The 19,951-nt window shown below is 40.7% G+C and overlaps 1 protein-coding gene across 1 annotated transcript in view; it reads right to left on the bottom strand.

Annotated features, from left to right (window-relative positions):
• The window catches only part of LOC122791457 (mucin-2-like), a 508,385-nt gene that overhangs the window by 260,538 nt on the left and 227,896 nt on the right, over positions 1-19,951 (bottom strand). Inside the window, exons 17-18 of the mRNA XM_044059202.1 lie at positions 12,686-12,780; positions 12,430-12,556 (exon numbers count right to left, since the gene is read on the bottom strand). Of these exons, the coding sequence (XP_043915137.1) occupies positions 12,430-12,556; positions 12,686-12,780 (222 nt within the window). The remainder of the gene's footprint in view (positions 1-12,429; positions 12,557-12,685; positions 12,781-19,951) is intronic.

Below are 19,951 nucleotides of genomic sequence, written 5' to 3'. Positions count from 1 at the left end.
CAAATGTAAAATAAAATAAAATAAATAAAAATTATGGGAATAGTGGATTTTCTTGCTGCAGGATAATTCTCAAATAAAGGCTGGAGGACTATTTGCTGATTAGAAGGCAGACTGAGGGAGGCCATACACAGGCCCCACATCTGATGGCACACACAAGCATAGATTCAATTTATCTTTGTTGGTATGGATGTTGCTAGGTTACTACATTATGCACCTTAAACAATTTAATATGTAGACTCCTGTTCCCTATCACTCAAGCTCCATCAAGTTTCACTCACCTCCTAAAGGACTACATAGAGGCATGCAAGTTTAAAAATGCAGAAAGACGGAGGACTTTTGGGGACACTGACTGTCATCAGAACTGAAGGGATCCAAAATGCTGGTCTCATAACTATTTTAATGTACTCACCTTCTAACAAAGGTTTCATGCAGTCCAAAAGCCTTGTGAACTTTAATATAAACTTTCTTTGGTCCAGTAAAGACATCACATCACCATTGTGTTCCAAAAACATAATAAGGCATTTAGAAATATACATTAACTAAACAACTCTTTCACATATTGATTTTAGATAAAAGTGCAGTTAGCCAGAGTGATGACTATATTGTATAATCATTTATTATTTACATATCTTTGGTATCCATTATCTGAAATCACCCAAAGAGCCAAGATTGAGACTTCTGAGCATTTTTTCTTCTTGTTTTAAGTACACAGCTATCAGCTGCTAAATGCATTAAATTAGATTCATCTGGGCTTCATTATTTTCACATCATTTCTCTTTTCCTTCACAATATTATCTGACTTTTGGTTAAAGAGTATGTGGATGAATAACCTGAAAAATGTCTACTTAAACTTAGCTCTTCAAGCAGACAATCAGTTTAGCCTAACTGTTTATCTGAATTTTAAGTTAATTGTTTAATGATTTCTATTTATTTACCCTTACTAATTTTGTATCTAATATTAAGTGGCTATCATGCTTTGCTTGTTCAGCCTGTATACTGTTGTTATTAATCAGATACTTTATTTTCTTTACTAATTAGATATTTTCATGTCTTTATTTATTCATTCATTTATTTTATGACTGTTTGTTTGTTAATCCAGCTGGACAATGTTTAGGTTTAGCTTGAGAGCACACATTCAAGTAGACAGACAATTGATATTTACTATAACAAGACACTTAAAACTGAGAAACACCACATGCAGTGATATATGTATTTAGGCATCTGTTATTGAAAGCATTGACATGATTTTGTAGTTGCACAAAACTACTAAAGATTGGATCCTGATATGAAGTCTGTATGTACACACTGAAGTACATATTGTTGTTGTTGTGTCTTTCGGTTTTTCCCGGTTAGTGTCGCCACAGCGCAACTCCAGTCCGCTAATAATTGGCAGTAGATTTTTACATGCCAAGTTGCCGGCCCTGGCCCACAACCTTCAACGATGGTACGCCCATTCACGCATGTCTCCGCACAAAAGACGCTCTAGCTGAGAATCGAACAGGAACAACGTCTTACTGTAAGGCGACAGTACTTACACCAAATGTTGGATGTCAAGGAGGGGAGAATATGTAGATTGATATAAGTAACAACAAGAGACTGTATTTAGAAGAGGGATGAGAGACAGAAGAGAGAACAGATGATAAAGAGTGGAACAGAGGTTGTGAATTTGTGGATAGTGTTGCATTGTAGATGTTTACAGTACTTGATTTTTATGAATCTAGTTTAATGATATTATTTTGTTAAATTAAATGCAAGTAATCTAATGTTATCTGATATATTGTGGGATGTATTTCTGAGTCATCAGTCTCAAAAAATGTAAAACAATGCTCCTGTTTTATCCATATAGTTTCAGGCCACTAAATCCACTTACTGTACTGTACTGGTGGCACCGGTGGTAGGTATTTCCTTGTTGAGGAGATCTAAGTCATAAGTCACTTAAGAATGGATTAAGGAAAGTGTCACAGTTCAAGCTTGTATTTCTTTCTTGACTGGTGATCACAGGATTAAGTCTTATTGCATCATTAAAGTTGCCACTGTAGTGCTGATTATGGGGCTTGAGCATTAATCTTTGTGGTAAATAGTGGTCATTTGTTTCATTAGAGATTATCACATCAAGAAAATATTTACAAGATAGTCAGTATGATGCTGGATAGCAATAGAAATGTATATATCTCATGATAGATTTCACCATTTTATCTATCTGCTATGAGGAATTTTTAACAATCCGCAATGTCATACTGTTGTAAAGGATACTGCTTCTGAGATAATCACATGTAAATTTCAGCTCTTAGGACATGACTACTTTCTTTCTCCACTTCTAACTCTAAACTCGTTAGATGTCTTATACTGAGGGTTATTTCAAGAGAAATACAGGGAAAGGCATCTGGATATAGAAAATGTTTACAATACAAAAAAAATAAGAAAACAAAGGGGGGTGTAGAAAACAGGCTTAGTAATGGAGAAGTTAAAGAAATGCAAACTGAGGTTATGGATTACCTCCAAAGAGAAAGATTTGATGTAGAAAATTTAACTTTTTTGGTAACATCACAGTATGATGGAACAATGAGTCCTCAAATTAAGGAAAAACAGGTGGAACAGTAAGCGTCCGATGACTTGCCACTTGAAGATACTCTGGAGCCTTCAGTAGGAAACCAGTACAGATGTTCAGTTGGAATTGCATATGAAACTGTGCCATATCTGATGCGGTCAATGTTGTAGAGTGATAGGCCAGTGAGTACCCATATGAAAGAGCAACAGATGATGTAGGAGGTAGCTGAAGAGAATATGTCACAGGAAGATATTCTGGAACTTTCTGTAGAATGCCCACAAAAAATGGAGAACAAAGAAAGTCCCCTCAGTTTACAAGAAAATGATCCAAGGGAAGTATTGCTTGATTTAATTGAGATGGATAGACATATTAAGATTGATGAAGGAAATACATTAGAGAAAGTCAATAAGACCCAAAATGCTAGAAGTCTGATAAAACAAATGAACATAATAATCAAGACTATTAATAGAAATTCATGCAATACAACAGATGTAAATAGGATATATTACTGTGCGGCTAAATTGATAACAGATACAATCTTACCACAAAAACACAGCGTAAAAGGAAAGGAAGGGAAGAAATCAAACGCCTTCACAGAAGTATTGAACAGAGAAAACTTTTAGTTATGTACTCACCATAACTTCAGATGTTTGGGATCCATCTCGCCTACATTCTGAATGATGGGTTCGGAGCCGATCCCTCGGCTCCGACTCGGCACGCTTATGCCAAAGAGCGAAGTCTCTTATTGGCTGAGCTTACTATATCCCAGGATGCACCACTACCAGTCCCCCAGATCTAGTTTGTCCGCATACATGCACACACGCATACCCTGCTTATATAACATCGTCAGATGAAACAAGATAAAAACAGTTGAGCTCAAAACCGTTCAATCTCTTCTGATCTGCAAGGCAGGGGGAAGGAGGGTGGGTATCAGGAATGTAGGCGAGATGGATCCCAAACATCTGAAGTTATGGTGAGTACATAACTAAAAGATGTTATGTGATCCTATCTCGCCTACATTCTGAATGATGGGACAGCGTCCCTAGCACCTGAATCCTGGGTGGCTCACTGGAAAACACTCCTGAGTACCGTGGAACCAAATGATGCTCGTCCTTTAGATGCCACATCCAATTTGTAGTGGGAAATGAAAGTGTGCGGGTTGGACCAAGTAGCCGCAGCACAAATTTCGATATAGCGAGCTTGGAATGAAAGGCTATAGAAGTAGCCATAGCTCTGGTAGAATGAGCTTTGATAGATGATGTAAGTTGTTTATTCGAAGAAGAATAGGCCTGAATTATGCAATCTCTGATCCATTTTGAGATTGTAGCTTTTGTGATGGTTTGGCCCAATTTATTATCTGAGAAGGACACAAACAACTGGTCTGACTTACGAAGTTGCTGAGTCCTGTCTAAATAGAAGCGTAATTGCCTGTGAACATCCAATTTATGGAGAGTGTATTCTGCTTCATTAGAGAATTTTGGAAAGAAAACTGGTAGCTCTAGAGATTGTTGAAGACAGAAACTAGAACAGACTTTTGGGACAAAGGATGGATTAGGCCTAAGTGATACTCTATCCTTGTGGAAAATCAAGCACGGTGGTTTAATAGATAGGGCTTGGAGCTCTGAGACTCTTCTTGCAGAGGTAATAGCCACTAAGAATGCCGTTTTCCAAGACAGATATTTTAATTCACATGTAGCAGCCGGTTCAAAAGGGGGAGATGTTAATGCGAAGCACCAAATCAAGATCCCACGGAGGTGCGGATGAAAACTGGTGGTCTTAACAGACTGGCACCTTTAATGAACGTTTTGCATAGTCTGCTGCTCATCAAAGGAGGATCCGTGGATTCATGGAATTTAGAGATAGCAGCTAGTTGGACTTTAATAGTTGAGACAGAAGATCCCTGATTAAACAGGGATGTTAAGAATTTCAAAACCTCTGGGACAGGAGCAGTGATAGGGTCTAAGCCCTTGAGTTGAGCTCCAGATAGCAAACCTCTTCCACTTACTGAGGTACAATTTGTTAGTGGTGGGTTTGTGGGCGAAGATAAAATGTGAACAACTTCGGGTCTAGTGTGTGTCTTCTAACTAAAGTTGGAAGTGGAGGAGCCAAGCTGTCAATTTTAGAGATTGAAGGGACTGATGCCAATGTCCCGACTGATGGATTAGCAAATCCGGGATCAGGTCTAAGGTCCACGGATCGTCCACTGCATGCTTTTTCAGGTAAGGAAACCATATCTGACGAGGCCAGTATGGGGCAATCAGAATCATTGAAGACCCCAGTTGAGAAGCTTTTGAATAACTTTGGGAAGGAGTGGAATTGGAGGAAAGGCATAAAGTAGCCCTGTTGGCCAAGGTTGTGCTAGAGCATCCATGGCTGGTACTTCCTGATGTGGAATCAAGGAGAAGAACCTCTGGCACTTGGTGTTTTGTGGAGTTGCAAATAGGTCGCAGCACGCGTCCCCATCTCTTGAAAACCTGGGCTGCTACTGCGGTTTAGAGACCATTCGTGAGGAGAGAGAATTGTCCTGCTTAATTTGTCCGCCAATACATTTGACTTTCCCGGGATGTGGGTCGCTACCAAGAAGCGGTTGGTAGCTACAGCCCATTCCCACACTCTCATGGCCTCTCTGCAAAGGGGATACGATCTGGTCCCTCCTTGTTTGTTCAGATACCAAACCACCGACATGTTGTCTGTGTGGATGGCGATGATGCCCTGAGGAATAAACTTGTGTAAGGCCTGTAGGGATAGAAGCACAGCCCTCATCTCCAACACGTTGATGTGGAGAAGAGCTTCGTCCGGAAGCCAGGAGCCCTGAACTAGCCTGCCCAGACAATGTCCCCCCCACCCTATCTGGGAGGCATCTGTCGTCAGGGTAACCACTGGAGGGGGGAGAACAAAGGGTTTTCCCTGATCCAAGTTGGATGTCTGAAGCCACCAGTGAAGGTCCCTTTTGCATATTTCCGTAATCATGATGTGATGATTGAGGGGAAGATCCTGAAAGGACCATTGAGTTGACAAGAGCCACTGAAGAATCCTCATGTGTAATCTTGCTAGAGGAACTAAAAGAACCGTGGCAGACATTGAGCCTAAAACCTGTAGGACCATCCTGGCTGGGGCTTTGGATCTCGAGATTAGGGCTTGAACTTGGCCATGTAAAGTTCGGATCCTTTCGGCAGGAAGAAAGACGCGCATCAATCTTGAGTCTATCTCTGCTCCTATAAACTTTATGCGTTGAGAGGGCAGCAAGACAGACTTTGACCAATTGAATGTAATCCCTAGGGAAACACCCAGGGAGATGGTGGCTTTGAGGTTGTCCATTAGTAGATGCCTGGTGGTGGCAGTCAGGAGCCAGTCATCGAGATAGGGAAACACTTGGAATCCAAGACTTCTCAGGTGAGCCGTCACTACTGCCAAACACTTGGTGAACACCCTGGGGGCTGTGGTGAGACCAAAGGGCAGAGCACAAAATTGGTAATGACTGACTCCCAGGCTGAAGCGCAGATACCTTCTGGACGCCTGATGTATCGGTATGTGATAATAGGCGTCCTTGAGGTCTATGGAGCACATCCAAACATCCTTCTCCAACAACGGGAGAATGGATTGTAACGTGACCATTCGGAATTTGGATTTCGTGACGGATTGGTTCAGTCTGCTGAGATCCAATATTGGCCTCAGGTCCCCTGTCTTTTGGCACTAAAAGAACCTGGAGTAATTTCCTGATCCGATCTGGTCTGTGGGGACGGTTGGATGACTTTTTTCTAGCAGCTTTAAAGCTTCTGCGGCTGCTATTTCCCTTTGACTGGGTGGTGGGTCCGGGATTCTCTTGGACGGTGGGGGTGAGTATGTGAATGGGATGGTGTAACCTCCGGCAATGATCCGAAGCACCCATCTGTCCTGAGTGATTGACTCCCAGGCTTTTAGGTGCTTGGCAAAACGACACCCGACTGGCTCGAGCAGCACAGCCGGGCAATCCCTCATGATGTGTGGGAGGCTGAAGAGCCACGAAAGGACTCGCGGTCTCCAGAATTGCGGGGCCCTCTGCGCCTCTGGGACGGCGTCTCCCTGAAAAATTTCCCCGTCCTCTGCCTCTGGACGGCGAATCTTCCTGCTGTTGGGAGAAAAACTTGCGAGATTTGCGGAACCACATTTTCCCCCCTCCTTTAGCCTTGGGATAAGGCCGAAAGGGAGTGGAATAACGGGCACCTACGGCAGATAAAGTTTTTCCCTCTTGCTCACAGCGGGTAAGGGTGTCTTTCACCTTGGGTCCAAACAATGAGGACCCATCAAAGGGAGCGTCGGCGAAGGAAGACTTGAAGGCCTCCGCAAACTGACACAAGCGGAGCCAGGCTTGTCTACGTAGAGCCACGCCTGTGCCTGCCGCTCTACCCGCCCCTTCGGCCGCATAGGAAATGAGCCTCATGGACGAGTTAGAAATTGACGTAAGGATAGCCAACTGAGAGCTAACGGACTGGGCTAGCTGCTCAGGTAGGTTACCCGAGAGCGAATCTGACAACTCCTTGACCAGATCCCTCTGAAGCCTGGTAAAATGTGCCAAATAATTCAGAGACCTTAAGGTAAAGGCCGCTGAAGTCAGGGTGCGCTTCCCGTACCTATCCATACTCCTAGACTCCTTATTAGGAGGATGGATGGACGTTGAAGCCTCTGCCACGTCCTGTTGTGTAGCAGATGCCACCACCATGGCATCTACAGCCACGCCTTTAGTAAGGAACTCCTTCTCGCGGGGAGCAGATAAAAATTTATTTGGACGAGAAGGGACTGGTTCCACGGTATCTGGATGTTCCCACGCCGACAAACTAAATCCAGAAGCTCGTCGAAGGGCGGAGACACCCAGGAGGCGGAGGGCTGAGCCCCAAAGGCCTTGAGGAGCACTGACTCGTCAGCAGAGGGGGGTTTGGATATCCAGCCGCCTCGTTGTTTGAGGATCTCTAAGATGTCTGCAAATGAGACATCATCCGAGGACGACTGGGGACCCCTCTGCATCATCCATATCAGTGTCGATGTAATAGACTCGGGAGTCCACGTGCTTCCTCTTGCACGATCTCTTCCTTGGGGGTTCCTCTGAAGACAACTCCGAAGAACCCTCAGGAGGAGGGAACCCCACTGGGGGTAACCTCAGGCCTCGGGGCTCCGCTGGCTACGGACAGGGAACTGCCAAAGACCCAGTCTCCACGCCCAGGGAAGGTGCTGGTAAAACCGGAGAGATGGCGAAGAGGACTTGGCCAAGGCACTCCTCATGGCCCTGAAAGCCGGACCCCCAGAATCCTGGGAGTGTCCGGACTCCGGAGCCGTGATAGCCGACGGAAGTCCCGCAGCGGAAGCACCGTGGGGGAGCCTCGGAACCGAAGCATAGGTCCCGAAACATCACCCCGGGTCCAGCCGAAGAAGTCTGCGTACTAAACTCGGACCCGAAGGCCCGGGTTGGAGTAAGGGTCGGAGCCGACCCTGAGATCTCCACCGGCTCCAACAGCACCTGCTCCGGAGCCAGCGGTCGGAGGAGGAATGGCAATGGGGTGGGCCAAGGTCATCGGCTCGAAACCAGCTGGGTCGGAACCGAAACAAATTTTTGGAAGACTGGGGACTGGAACAGTCTTTGGAGCACCCTGTCTATATCAGAATCCGACATCCTCGAAGACCGAGAGGAAACAGAACGGGTTCGAGAAGGCCTCTCCATCGGCCCCAAAGGGCTAGGGGACCAGCTCCGAGGCGACTCGATGAGTATCGGCGCCGAAGGAATACTCACAGCAGATTCCATCTGTGCCGAGGTAGACTTCGGCGCCGAGGAGGAAGTGTCTGAGCGGGCGACCCTTGTCGGCTCCGAGGGCAGTGGAGCCGACGAAGGTGACCCGCCTCTCGATGCCCCAGCCATCGGCTCCGAAGCCAGAGGAGTCGATACTGGTGGCATCGAGGCAGACCGTTCCAACCTCGGCTCCGAAGTCTTTGGAGCCGAAGGAGAGGCCTGCCTAAGTTTCTTGGCAGTCGGATCCGACGGACTGGTCGGAACCGAAGCTCTTTTCTTCTTGGCCGGAGCAGGAGAGGATGCCAAGGCTTCTTCAAAGGAAGGTTTAACTAACCCCTTAAGAATCAATTTATTTTTCCTCTCCTGGAGGACCCTTGAGGAAAAAGCGTGACATACACTGCATGACTCCTGCAAGTGCTTTGCGCCGAGACAATATACACAGAGCGAATGATCGTCTGTGATAGACATTTTAAACCCGCATTTGAACATTTTTAAAGCCCGAAGGCCTAGGGGTTTGAGACATGATGTTACACAAATTTAGTCACTGACAGGAAAGTAAATCACTAAAGTCTTACTGATGATAAAGCTAAGCTTACAGTAATAGCTTAATGCACACACTTCCTGTAAAAAGAACAGGGAACTCTAAACCAACTATAAATTTACTAGAGACCCTGTAAGTAATTAAGGTTGATAGTCCGGAAGGCCCTGGATGGAGGGGCGAAAACAAACTCAACCCAATCACACACAACAATTTTACATCCAAATCGTACACAAAGTTAGCGATAGCCGTTAAAACAGCTTTTGTGAGCAAAAACAGCAAAAAACTGACAGAAAAGTTAGTTAATAAAAACTACTCAGCCCAGCCAGCTCGAGACCACGTCTTCGCAGGGAAGCGACAAACGAGATCTGGGGGACTGGTAGTGGTGCATCCTGGGATATAGTAAGCTCAGCCAATAAGAGACTTCGCTCTTTGGCATAAGCGTGCCGAGTCGGAGCCGAGGGATCGGCTCCGAACCCATCATTCAGAATGTAGGCGAGATAGGATCACATAACATCTATAAAGTAATTAAGATAAGAAGTGTCACTGGTAGAAGAGTACAGAAGAGGGAACAGATCAACAAAAATACTTAGAAAGATAGATATGATAAAAGCACTACAAAGTATCAGAACAGATCATGATCTATTGAACACTATTGCAAATAATACACTAAAGATATCAGCATAGGCAGAAAAACCTAGAAGATAGGTAGATAAATATAAAGGAAAGTATAAAATAAGCAATTCATTGATGACCCAAAAACGTTTTTTAGAGAATTAGGAAACAAAGCAAAAGGAATAGAAACACAGTCGAAAAAAGAAGTAGACACATTTTGGAGAAATATCTACAAAGACCCTGAGGAAGATAACAAAGATTCTAAATGGATAGAAGAAGTAAAAGAACAGAGAAGACGTTTAATGTACAGAATATGAAATGGGATGAAGTAATGGCCAGAGAAATTAAAACAAAATTAAGAAAGCTTCTAAATGAAAAGTTCCAGGCCCAGATACAGTATCTAACTTTTGGCTAGGAGTAGTAAAATTTTTAAACAAAGATTTAGCCCTGAGTAAGATCTACTTATATGTGCATCCCAAACAGACACCAATCTGGTTAACAGCAGGATAAATGAAACTCCTCCTTAAGAGTGAATCTGCAAGCTATCCTAAAAGCTATAGACCAATAACATGCCTTCCAAAGATGTGTAAATTATATACTGGAATTGATGCCGATAGAGTTTACAATGAATTAAAAGAAAACTCAGTTATGGCAATAGAACAGAATGGTAACACAATAAAGTCATATGGAACAAAGGATTATTTGTTGTTAAACAAAGTCTTAATGGAGAATTGTAAAAAGTGGAAGAATCTAAGTATGGCATGGATAGATTACAAAAAACATTTGACAACTTTACACAATCATGGATAAAGGAGTGCTTACAGATGTGTAAGATACACCCAACATTGTTCGATTACATTACAGTGACCATGAGACAGTGGCAAAACACTTTGCAGCTAAGCCATAATGAAGGACAAATTGTTATCCCACGGATAAAAACTCCAAGGGGGATATTCCAGGGTGACTCTCTGTCACTGCTGATCTTTTGTCTTGCCCTTAACCCATTAAGCTGTCTACTTAACAGATTAGGTCATGGTTACAATTTGACTCCCAGAAAACAACAAAGTGCAGAGACTTTTCATTTTCTTTTTGTGGATGATTTAAAACTATATAGTTCATCAGATGAAGATCTGAAAGCACAACTGAAAATGGTCAGAACTTTCTCAGATGATATAAGAATGTTATCTGGCCTTAATAAATTTGCAAAATCAACATTTAAAGCAGGAAAACAGCAGCACTAAATAAATATCAGTCTGGGACTGGAATTGATATAAATGAACTTGAACAGGAGTGACTGTATAAATATTTGGGAACTGATGAAGGATTGACAACAAAACATGGGCAAATGTGAACAAAACCCAGTAAGGAATATTTTAGAAGACTAAAATTAGTACTGAAAACAGCAAAGTCCAAACTATACACCAATTTCTTCTTCCTGTTCTAACAGATTTGGGGCGATTTACTGGCCCCAAACAATGTAGGATCAGTTGGACCAGAAAACAAGAAACATGTTTCATGCTTATCAAATGATTTATAACAATGACCATATACCAAGATTACATATTGCATATTCTGAAGGAGGTATGAGCCTCCTCAAAATTGATTACATTTATAGAGTTGGAATTGTAGGAGTGCATACACATCTGCTAACCTCAAAAGATTCAAACATAGTGAAAGTTTTAAAACATGCAGAGAGCAAACCTAGCATGACTTCCCTGCTTAGTTCAGCACAAACATATCAATGTCAAGCAGGAATAAAAATCAAACCAGAAGTAGACAAAAATCAGGCAGCAACTGAATATGTTAAAAAAAGCAAAGGAAAGAATATAAGAAGAAGGATCAGATGAGAAGGCAAGACATTTGGATAAGTCATAGATATAGTTGGAAGCACAAAAAGCTCCTAGAACAACGTCATATTGATCAGGGATTGACACAGGAATGGTCAAGGAGAGGTGAATTTAAATTAAAAGATAAAAGGGTAATATTGGCAGCCCAGGATAGTGGACTAATTACATGTTACTTTACAAAGCCCATTGAACATGTGGAAAAAACAGACAACTACAGGTTCTGTAATACAAAGCTGGAAATAGTTGCACATCTTTTTGCTGGGTGTGATAAATTAATGGCAGAGGGCCTGTGTACTGAAAGGAATAATAATGTGAAAATATTGTTAGACCGTGGATTGTGAAAAACATTACATTGGAAATATCAGCCATAAAGCATTATAGAGAATGATGAAGTTTATATCACATGGGATCACACATTACCAACTGTTCATAAAATAGATGCAAGAAACCAGATACTGTAGTGCATGAAAGGAAGACAAAAGTAGGACTGATCAATAAAATTGCTACACCCAGTAATTATAGTGTCTTGTGTACAGAGAGTCATAAAATACCAGGATCTGCAGACAAAAATGAGGGCAATGTGGAAGAAGGATACCCAGACAGTTCCAATAGTTGCAGGAGCAATGTGTCTCATAAAAAAAGAATGTACAGTCATAGTTGGATATGCTACTAATACATGTAATGCCATATGAATTACAGGAGTCAATTCTGGGCAGATTACAAGTGCTGCGAAGAGCACTTTTGGCTAACATCAAAGATTAAAACAATACTAATTTCACTAACTTTAAACATACTTTGCCTTAGCAACGGGATCCATTCCCTTTGTGGTACTGGAAACCCAAAAGACATGGAGAAATCAAAATGGGAGAGCATATAAAGCCATATAATCTCCTAGGTCATTAAGTTTGTTGGGTTTTCAAATAGTTGTTATGGCATTTGACCACAGTAGACGTGAAGTCTGTTGATAATGGCGTCTCCTTAAACCCACTTGGGATGGCATAGGGACGTAAGAAAGAAAAATAACAGCAGCTGAAGCAAAATAATTAAGCTATCTGCGTTAAGTAGTTATTCAAAAGCACAGCTGAAACCTCCTGCCTTCATACATTTAATGAAAATCACTTACTGCAAGCTTCAGATCTCCATCCAGTCAGCATGACGCCTTTGGCTGCACAGGCTTGCACATAAGAAGAGAGAGCGGTACACATGTAGTCTTCGCTGTTCTCATAGTTGCAACTGTCGTACATACAGTTCTAAAGGAGGGATATGCAAAAGAGCACCATGGGCAACAGCACATGCTTTGTGACAGAAATATACTTTTCAGAAACAAGATCTCTGTATACCCAGTCATGTACTAAATAAACAATATAAAATATATTTACCTTCCGATATTCTGCTGGATCAATCACAGAATGGCAGGAGCTAAATACCCCATTTTTGTCAATCAGCAAGGAACACCAGTGCTGGGCATATTTTTCTAGAAAAAGTGAAAAACATGTTTTTTGAAAGCAATGTAAACGTTTTACTTCAGACATGATTATAACATTTTTTATTAGTTATTCACATGACTGTCTGTACAAGTTAAGTATATTTTTGCATTAACTACATAAACTTCAATAAACAAAGCCATAAGCAGTAAGGATGAACCTTGGCTGTCTGTAACATTCCAGTTACAACTCACAGATGTAACCCACGATTAGATGAATTTTCAAATCTGTTAAAATTAGTCAATACAAACTCATTGTGCTACCTCCTTACCACATGTAGTTAACCTTCATTGATGGCACAAAGCTATACTTGTCAGTTTTTGCATTTTTATCTCCTAACATAAAAGGGCAAAATGGAGGTTGTGGATAATGTATGTGTGTGTGGTGTTGCACTGCACATGCTGACAGCACCTGATTTTTATGAGCATAATTTATTAACATTATTTTGTTAAATGAAGTATAATTAGCTGATATGATTTCATATATTGTGGTCCAATTTCTGTGTCATCAGTCTCAGAAAATGCAAAACAGCTTTTCTGTTTTCTCTATGTAGTTTCAGCCCATTACACCTGTATATTGCACCAGTGGCAAAGCACAGTACAGTCACCTGAATAAAATGTCTACCAAATAAAATGGATACATTTCGGGATGCTGTCTGAGGTACTAGAACTAAAAATAAGCAATAGGTTGCAAACAGAAAGCTAAGTAATTACAAATGGGCTCTGTCCTTTTGTAACTGTATCAGAAAATATTGTTTGGAAGGAGGATTACAATATCTTTCATTGAAAATACGAATAGCTGATCCAATTAGATGACATGGAGGGTCAAATAATCTTTAAAATAAGAAAATAGAAAGATATCCAAACAAATAAAGTCAGTGTATTTCTAACAACTCTTTATCCTTACAATCATTCTCGTATTTGTAAAAGCAGACTTATTGGATAGTCTGAAGTGTTTGTCACTTGCACTGGATATTACAGAAATATACAGTAAAAGATAATTATTTATTTATTTATTATCAGAATGGACACAAGTGTCCATTTTCAGGGGTGACTTGGGGAAATTATTGTTAAGTGACTTGCTCAAACTCATGCAGGTTGCAGGTGGAAACTGAGGGAGTCAAACACAGAACTACATAATGAAGCTTGACGTTAGCATGTAGCCTTAACTCTCTCATGTAAATTTCCACAATTCCAGTCCCTGTTAGTGTTTTACAAAGACTTTTATGGAAACCCTAAGATGAAAGAATAATTGTATTTATAAACTATTGTGAGAATAGTCACATGGTTAAAAGTCACACTGGAAAAACAGTACCCATAATGTAGTTGTGGAGGCATAGATTAGGCTAAGGAATTGTCAACACAACCTTCAAGGACTAGGGTGCTCATTTTTCTTCACTAATGTGTTTATAGAAGTTTACCAGATGAGTGTCCTGACAAAAAAAATTATTTTAGGAAGGTAGCAGAATATTATGAGTAATCCTGGCCAGATACTTTTAATTGCTTGACTCATCGATTCATAAATTGCTATTAGGCTAATGACCTAGAGGCCTTTCTAAGTCTAGCCAATTTTTTCCCAAAAGAATAGTGAAGTGTTGCATCCAAATAGGACACTGAGGGCCAGGCATGTATAAACTACATCTGCCAATAAAGGGAATGGGTGCCAGGCCTGGTGTAAATTTCCTGTTCTCCATCCACTGGTCTAGGTTGCACTTAAATTGGGTAATAGACAAACTCAGCTTTACATGGTTGTAAAGCCTCTTCCACAGGAGGGCCAGTCTCTGGGAGAAATATCTGTCTCTACTGCCTACTTCGAGGCGATCTATGCCTGACATACAAAGCTATGTCAAATCCAGAATTAATGGACATGCTCCACTCAGTAAATCTAAATCCCTTAGAGCCACACGCTCGAGGGACTTGAACCTCAGCACAGAAATAAATAGAACTTGCTGGAGGGACAGGTTCATAACCCAGAGGCTCCCTTCGCTCTGGAATAGAATTCCAGTTCATGTGAGGCAGAGCACCTCACTGAATCTCTTCAAGAAGAATCTCGATAGGTGGATGGGGGATCATAGGTTTGTCCCAGGGATTACTCCCGTGTCACTATTAGACAGAGGCACAGTAAACTAAACCTTAAAAAGGGCACAGTATACTCAAATCAAGGGGTGGCGTAAGCCATACAGAATCGGGCTAGGCTTATAATTGCCCCAGGGCAGATAGCCTAGTATGAACCTATGAACCTATGAACTTATGTTCTATTTAAATCACATTCAAAATTCAGCTCCCTAGACCTTGTGTTTCTGGGACTGTTTGACTTAAAAATATGAAGGAGATTCATACATGTGGGGTTTGTGGATGCCTTGTAAGGCAGCATAGATCACCCCTCAGCAATCTGTAGGAGATTGAGCAGAGGGAAATGGCTTTAAAGTGCTCTGCATAAGGTAAGTTTGTTATGCCTTGTATTATTTTTGGAAGGAACCTTTGAGGTCTCTCTAGTTGCTGCATATGCCTGGTCAAGTACACACCAAAGGGAGCATTGTACTCTATGACTGGTCTGATAAGTGCAGAGTACAGTGGGATAATGACCTCTTTGGACCTAGATGGATGGCTGACTTATCAAAGGGTACAAATATGCATTTCTTAGCACCAAGTTTAAGACCATGGTTTTGACACCATTTGTTAGCATGTCTGTCAACCTCTTATCCCAAGAAATCTGGACAAAGCTAAAATTAACGCAGGGACAAAGGCCAAAAATAGGGAAAATTTTGAAATATTGCCTTATAAACTTAGAAATTTGCTAGATTAACAGGCTTTGCATTAACATGCATTTTCTGAAGGCCAGGAAGTCTGAAACTGAAATGCCCATCATAACGTAGTGAATTCAGCCCTGAGTGATTTGCCAGAAAACCACAAATGTTATCAGGTACAGACCAAAACTATAAAGCAAACATCTGGGCATTCTTCAAAAATCTGGACAGTTGAGAGGCATGTTTGTTAGTCAAAGATAGGCCTTCTTGAAGAATGCTAGTGTCTGCATGGGAGTCAGTGATACCCATACCTCTCAAACTCTTGGAGCAAGAAATCTAAACAAACCCATAAAAAATGAGGACAAATGCCAAAAAATAGGGACAATTTTTAAATATTGCTGTTACAAACTTAGAAAGTTGATAGAATAACAGATTTTGCATTAGTGTGGATTTTCTGAAGGAAATAAAATTTGAAAGTCAAATGTTTGTCATTATTTTCTGACTCCAATCCTCAATGATTTGCCAGAAAGCTATAATTTTATGAGAAACAGACCAAAAATGTGAAGCAAAAATCTTGACATTTTGTGAAAATCTGGGCAGTTGAGAGGCATGATGATAACCTCCAGATTTTAATCATCTGCAGTCTCAGTCAAGAATAAGCCTTCAGTGTTTGCTTCCATTTCAGAGAAATAACTGCCAGAAAGGAGCAGTCATATTATGGAACCCTGGGGTACTCCGCTAGTGACTGGCCTCTTGGTGGAGGTGGCCTCACCTAATTTGACCTCATGGGTCCTATCAGTGAACCAGTTGGCTAGCTAGTGGGTAATAAAAGGGTTTATACCTAATTTAGTGAACTTGTTTATATTGCTTGAGTGAGGTAGTGTATCAAAAGCCATGGGTGGGTTGCAGTAAGCTGTGTGCATAGGTTTGCCCTGATCCATTGCTGGTGCAGGGCTCAGTGACCTAAGTACATGACCTTCCACTGTGATGGGCCCAGTGTTTGCAGGTTACCTATTTATTTGTTTATCATGTCCATGATGATTCTTTCCATGGCCTTACATATGAGGCTGATCAGACTTGTGGGCCTGTAGTTAACCAGATCTGTGGCTGGACCTCCTTTGTGGAGTGGAATGACTATAGCCATCTTCCATTCCTTGGGCACAAAATTTGACTGCAAGATCCAGATGAAAAGAGATTCAAGTGAACCAGAGAGGTCATGTTTATGCCATTTAGTAAACATCCTGGGATGTTATCGGGGCCCATCAATGCAGTGTTTTTGGTACTGAAATGTGCATTTGTGACCTGTTCCCCATTGATGTTTTGGAGGGTTGTGATATGCAGTATTTCCTTTGGACTAATGGGGGGTGGGGGAGAAGTATGAGCTGAACCTGTCAGCCAAAAAGGTTGGCAATGGCCTTTTGTTCAGTATGGGTGATGCCACTTACAATAAATTCTCTGCTTTTAATGTTTTTATTATATTGGTATATTATTTTTATATTGTATGTTAACTGTTGGTTCCTTTTAGAACCAATGAACAGAAGTTTTATATATTTTTACATCAAAGTATATTGTGTTATGTACCTAGTGTGAGCGCTTTAAAAGTTAATTAAGTTTTCCACCAATTGTAACCTTTGGAGGGCTATTTAAATAAAGATCTAGTTGCAATGTTTGTAAAGTCTGAAGAAGCCGAAGGGTGAAAGCGCTTACTGTCTGTGTTACTCTGTGTTACTCTGTGAATAAAGATTCGTTTTGTATGAGCTGAATAGCAACTTGGAATTCTTTTACTACTGGCATTTACGAACTTCATACTACGTTTGGATTTTAGAAGTATTTCTATTTGAACTTTTGAGCCGTTGGAACTGTGTTTATATGCCATCAGGAAACAGCGCTATATGGTGATTGACTTTATTATATACGTTTTATTGACGCTGTTCCCGAGCTCCGTCGGCGTGCTGTGCTGCACTTGGTTATTTTAAATTCTCTGCATTGTTGTGTATTTCCCTTGAGGTTACAAACATAACTGTAGAACGCTTTGTGGTTATCCTTTGCCTGAAAAGCTATTTTTCTTCAAATTTAGCCTTTGAAGTATTTATTAACCCTCTTAGCTGCCTATTTAGATTGGTCAGGTGGCTTTCAGTATGTTGGACTTTGTTCCAGTTTTGCTTGGCCAAGATTTTTTTCTTTTGTTGTATAAATGATTGATATTGTGATTCTACTGGAATGGCTTGTGTTTTGAGTCTATCTTATTCTTAATATGAGTGGGCACAGCTCACTCTATACAGCTATCAATATGACTGCACAGGGATTTTGTATATAGCTCAGCGTATTATATTCTGTTTACTGAGTTTGGGGTGCTTGGAATTTAGCCAAGGTGTCATTTATTAGAGTGTGGTTAGCCTTGGAACAGTTCCTAAACTTGAAGAGAATGGAGTTTCTTGTTAAGCATTGAGCCCTACCACCTTTAGATATTCCTTCATAGGTTCAGTTAAGTTGGGGGTTTACCAGTTTGGCATTGCCTAAAAAAAGGCACTATGGGGTGGAAAAAGTCTTTGCTAATATCCAGAAGCCTAGAGAGGATAAGTGCAGAACATCCCTGGCAAAGTAGCATGGCCTGTCAACTATGTCCTTCCAGCCATCAAATATTCTACCCCTTGGACTGACACCAAAAGATAATCCAATTGTTAAAATCAATCATATTCTGTTGGTAATGTGGCGTCATCCTTGGACAAGGTAGTGTGCTGCTCAATGCTAGGCTCATACCTGCCTGAGACACATAATCAGTGAGCTTGATCATGTCTCACTTCAGAAAGTCAAGGGAGGAATATCTTAGGTTATTAACATCCACATGGACTATGACAGAGTCATACTAGTACCTGTGGTCCAATGACCTAAGTGCTTGTGTGACTTGACAGATTCTAGCCCTAAAAAGGCAGCTAACCGTGGCTCTCTACTTGCTCAGTCTAGTGAGGGAGACATTGATGTGCCTCACTATAGAGTCACCAATGACCAGGAACTTTGGCTGTGTGGTGGTATGCCTTAAGAGTTTAGCAGTAGAGGCATTGGATACAGTGAACAAACAAAAAGAACGCCTTGGACCACGGTCTTCTCCTCTATAGTGTCAACACCAAAATCACAGAGCGCCAGTGAAATTAACGCTTTTATTCACCAAGAAAAAATAAATACATGCGTTTTCATCCTACATACAGGACTTCATCAGGCAGCCATTTTTTACTCAAAAAGCCATTTAAATAATCTCTAAGTCACCTGTTTAATTGTTAATCCAATGAAATACATCTCCTTCAGTTTAAACTAACAAATCTCCCTTTACATCTCATAAATATTAATGCCTACTCTCTGAAAGTGTCTTGTGCTAAACTTCATCATTCCACATCATTTATTTATATAAATAATTTAAATTAAAATACATATAATAAACATTCATGAATGATTTACTAATAAATTACTATAAAATATCTCATTAAAAATATCTTAATATTAAAATTAATAATCTTTAATGAGATATTTTATAGTAATTTAGTAAATTATAGTAATTTATTAGTAAATCATTCATGAATGTTTATTATATGTATTTTAATTTAAATTATTTATATAAATAAATGATGTGGAATGATCAAGTTTAGCACAAGACACTTTCAGAGAGTAGGCATTAATATTTATGAGATGTAAAGGGAGATTTGTTAGTTTAAACTGAAGGAGATGTATTTCATTGGATTAACAATTAAACAGGTGACTTAGAGATTATTTAAATGGCTTTTTGAGTCAAAAATGGTTGTCTGATGAAGTCCTGTATGTAGGATGAAAACGCATGTATTTATTTCTTGGTGAATAAAAGCATTAATTTCACTGGCGCTCTGTGATTTTGGTGTTGACACTATAGAGGAGAAGACCGTGGTCCAAGGCGTTCTTTTTGTTTGTTCATTGGAGTTTTAGAACTGCCGTTCTGCTGAATTATTTGCATTGGATACAGTGCTACTGTGTGTAGCTGTGGTTAATGTTTTAGCTGAGTGTTTATATGATGGCTGAGGGTCCCTTTTTATTGTCCTGTGGGGTTTTAGGATGGTTACCTGTAAGTACGTCAGCATAAATAGTTTTGAGTGAGGTATTTACACTGTGCAGTAGGAGTAGTGCAAATCTCACTGACAACCTCTATAAGATTAGTTTTGTTTCTATGACAGAGTTTTACCTCCAGTGTTAAAGTGTATTTACACCTCTCACATACTTTATCCAGTTTTATTAGGAATAAGTGGATTGTCAATATACATGAGGCAATTGCTACAATGTCTCAAAATTTTTATTTTATTTATTTTATTTTACATGTGTTGACTGGGCTAGTCCAACTGGATACATGTCCATTTTCAGTAGAAGCCCGGGGAGATAAGCACCATTCAGCTAAG

Source organism: Protopterus annectens, chromosome 17.part0 (genome assembly GCF_019279795.1).
Source record: "Protopterus annectens isolate FY-2018-M chromosome 17.part0, PAN1.0, whole genome shotgun sequence".
NCBI lineage: Eukaryota > Metazoa > Chordata > Ceratodontiformes > Protopteridae > Protopterus > Protopterus annectens.
The sequence above is the reverse complement of the archived record's forward strand: the minus strand, read 5'-3'. Positions and strand labels throughout refer to the sequence as shown.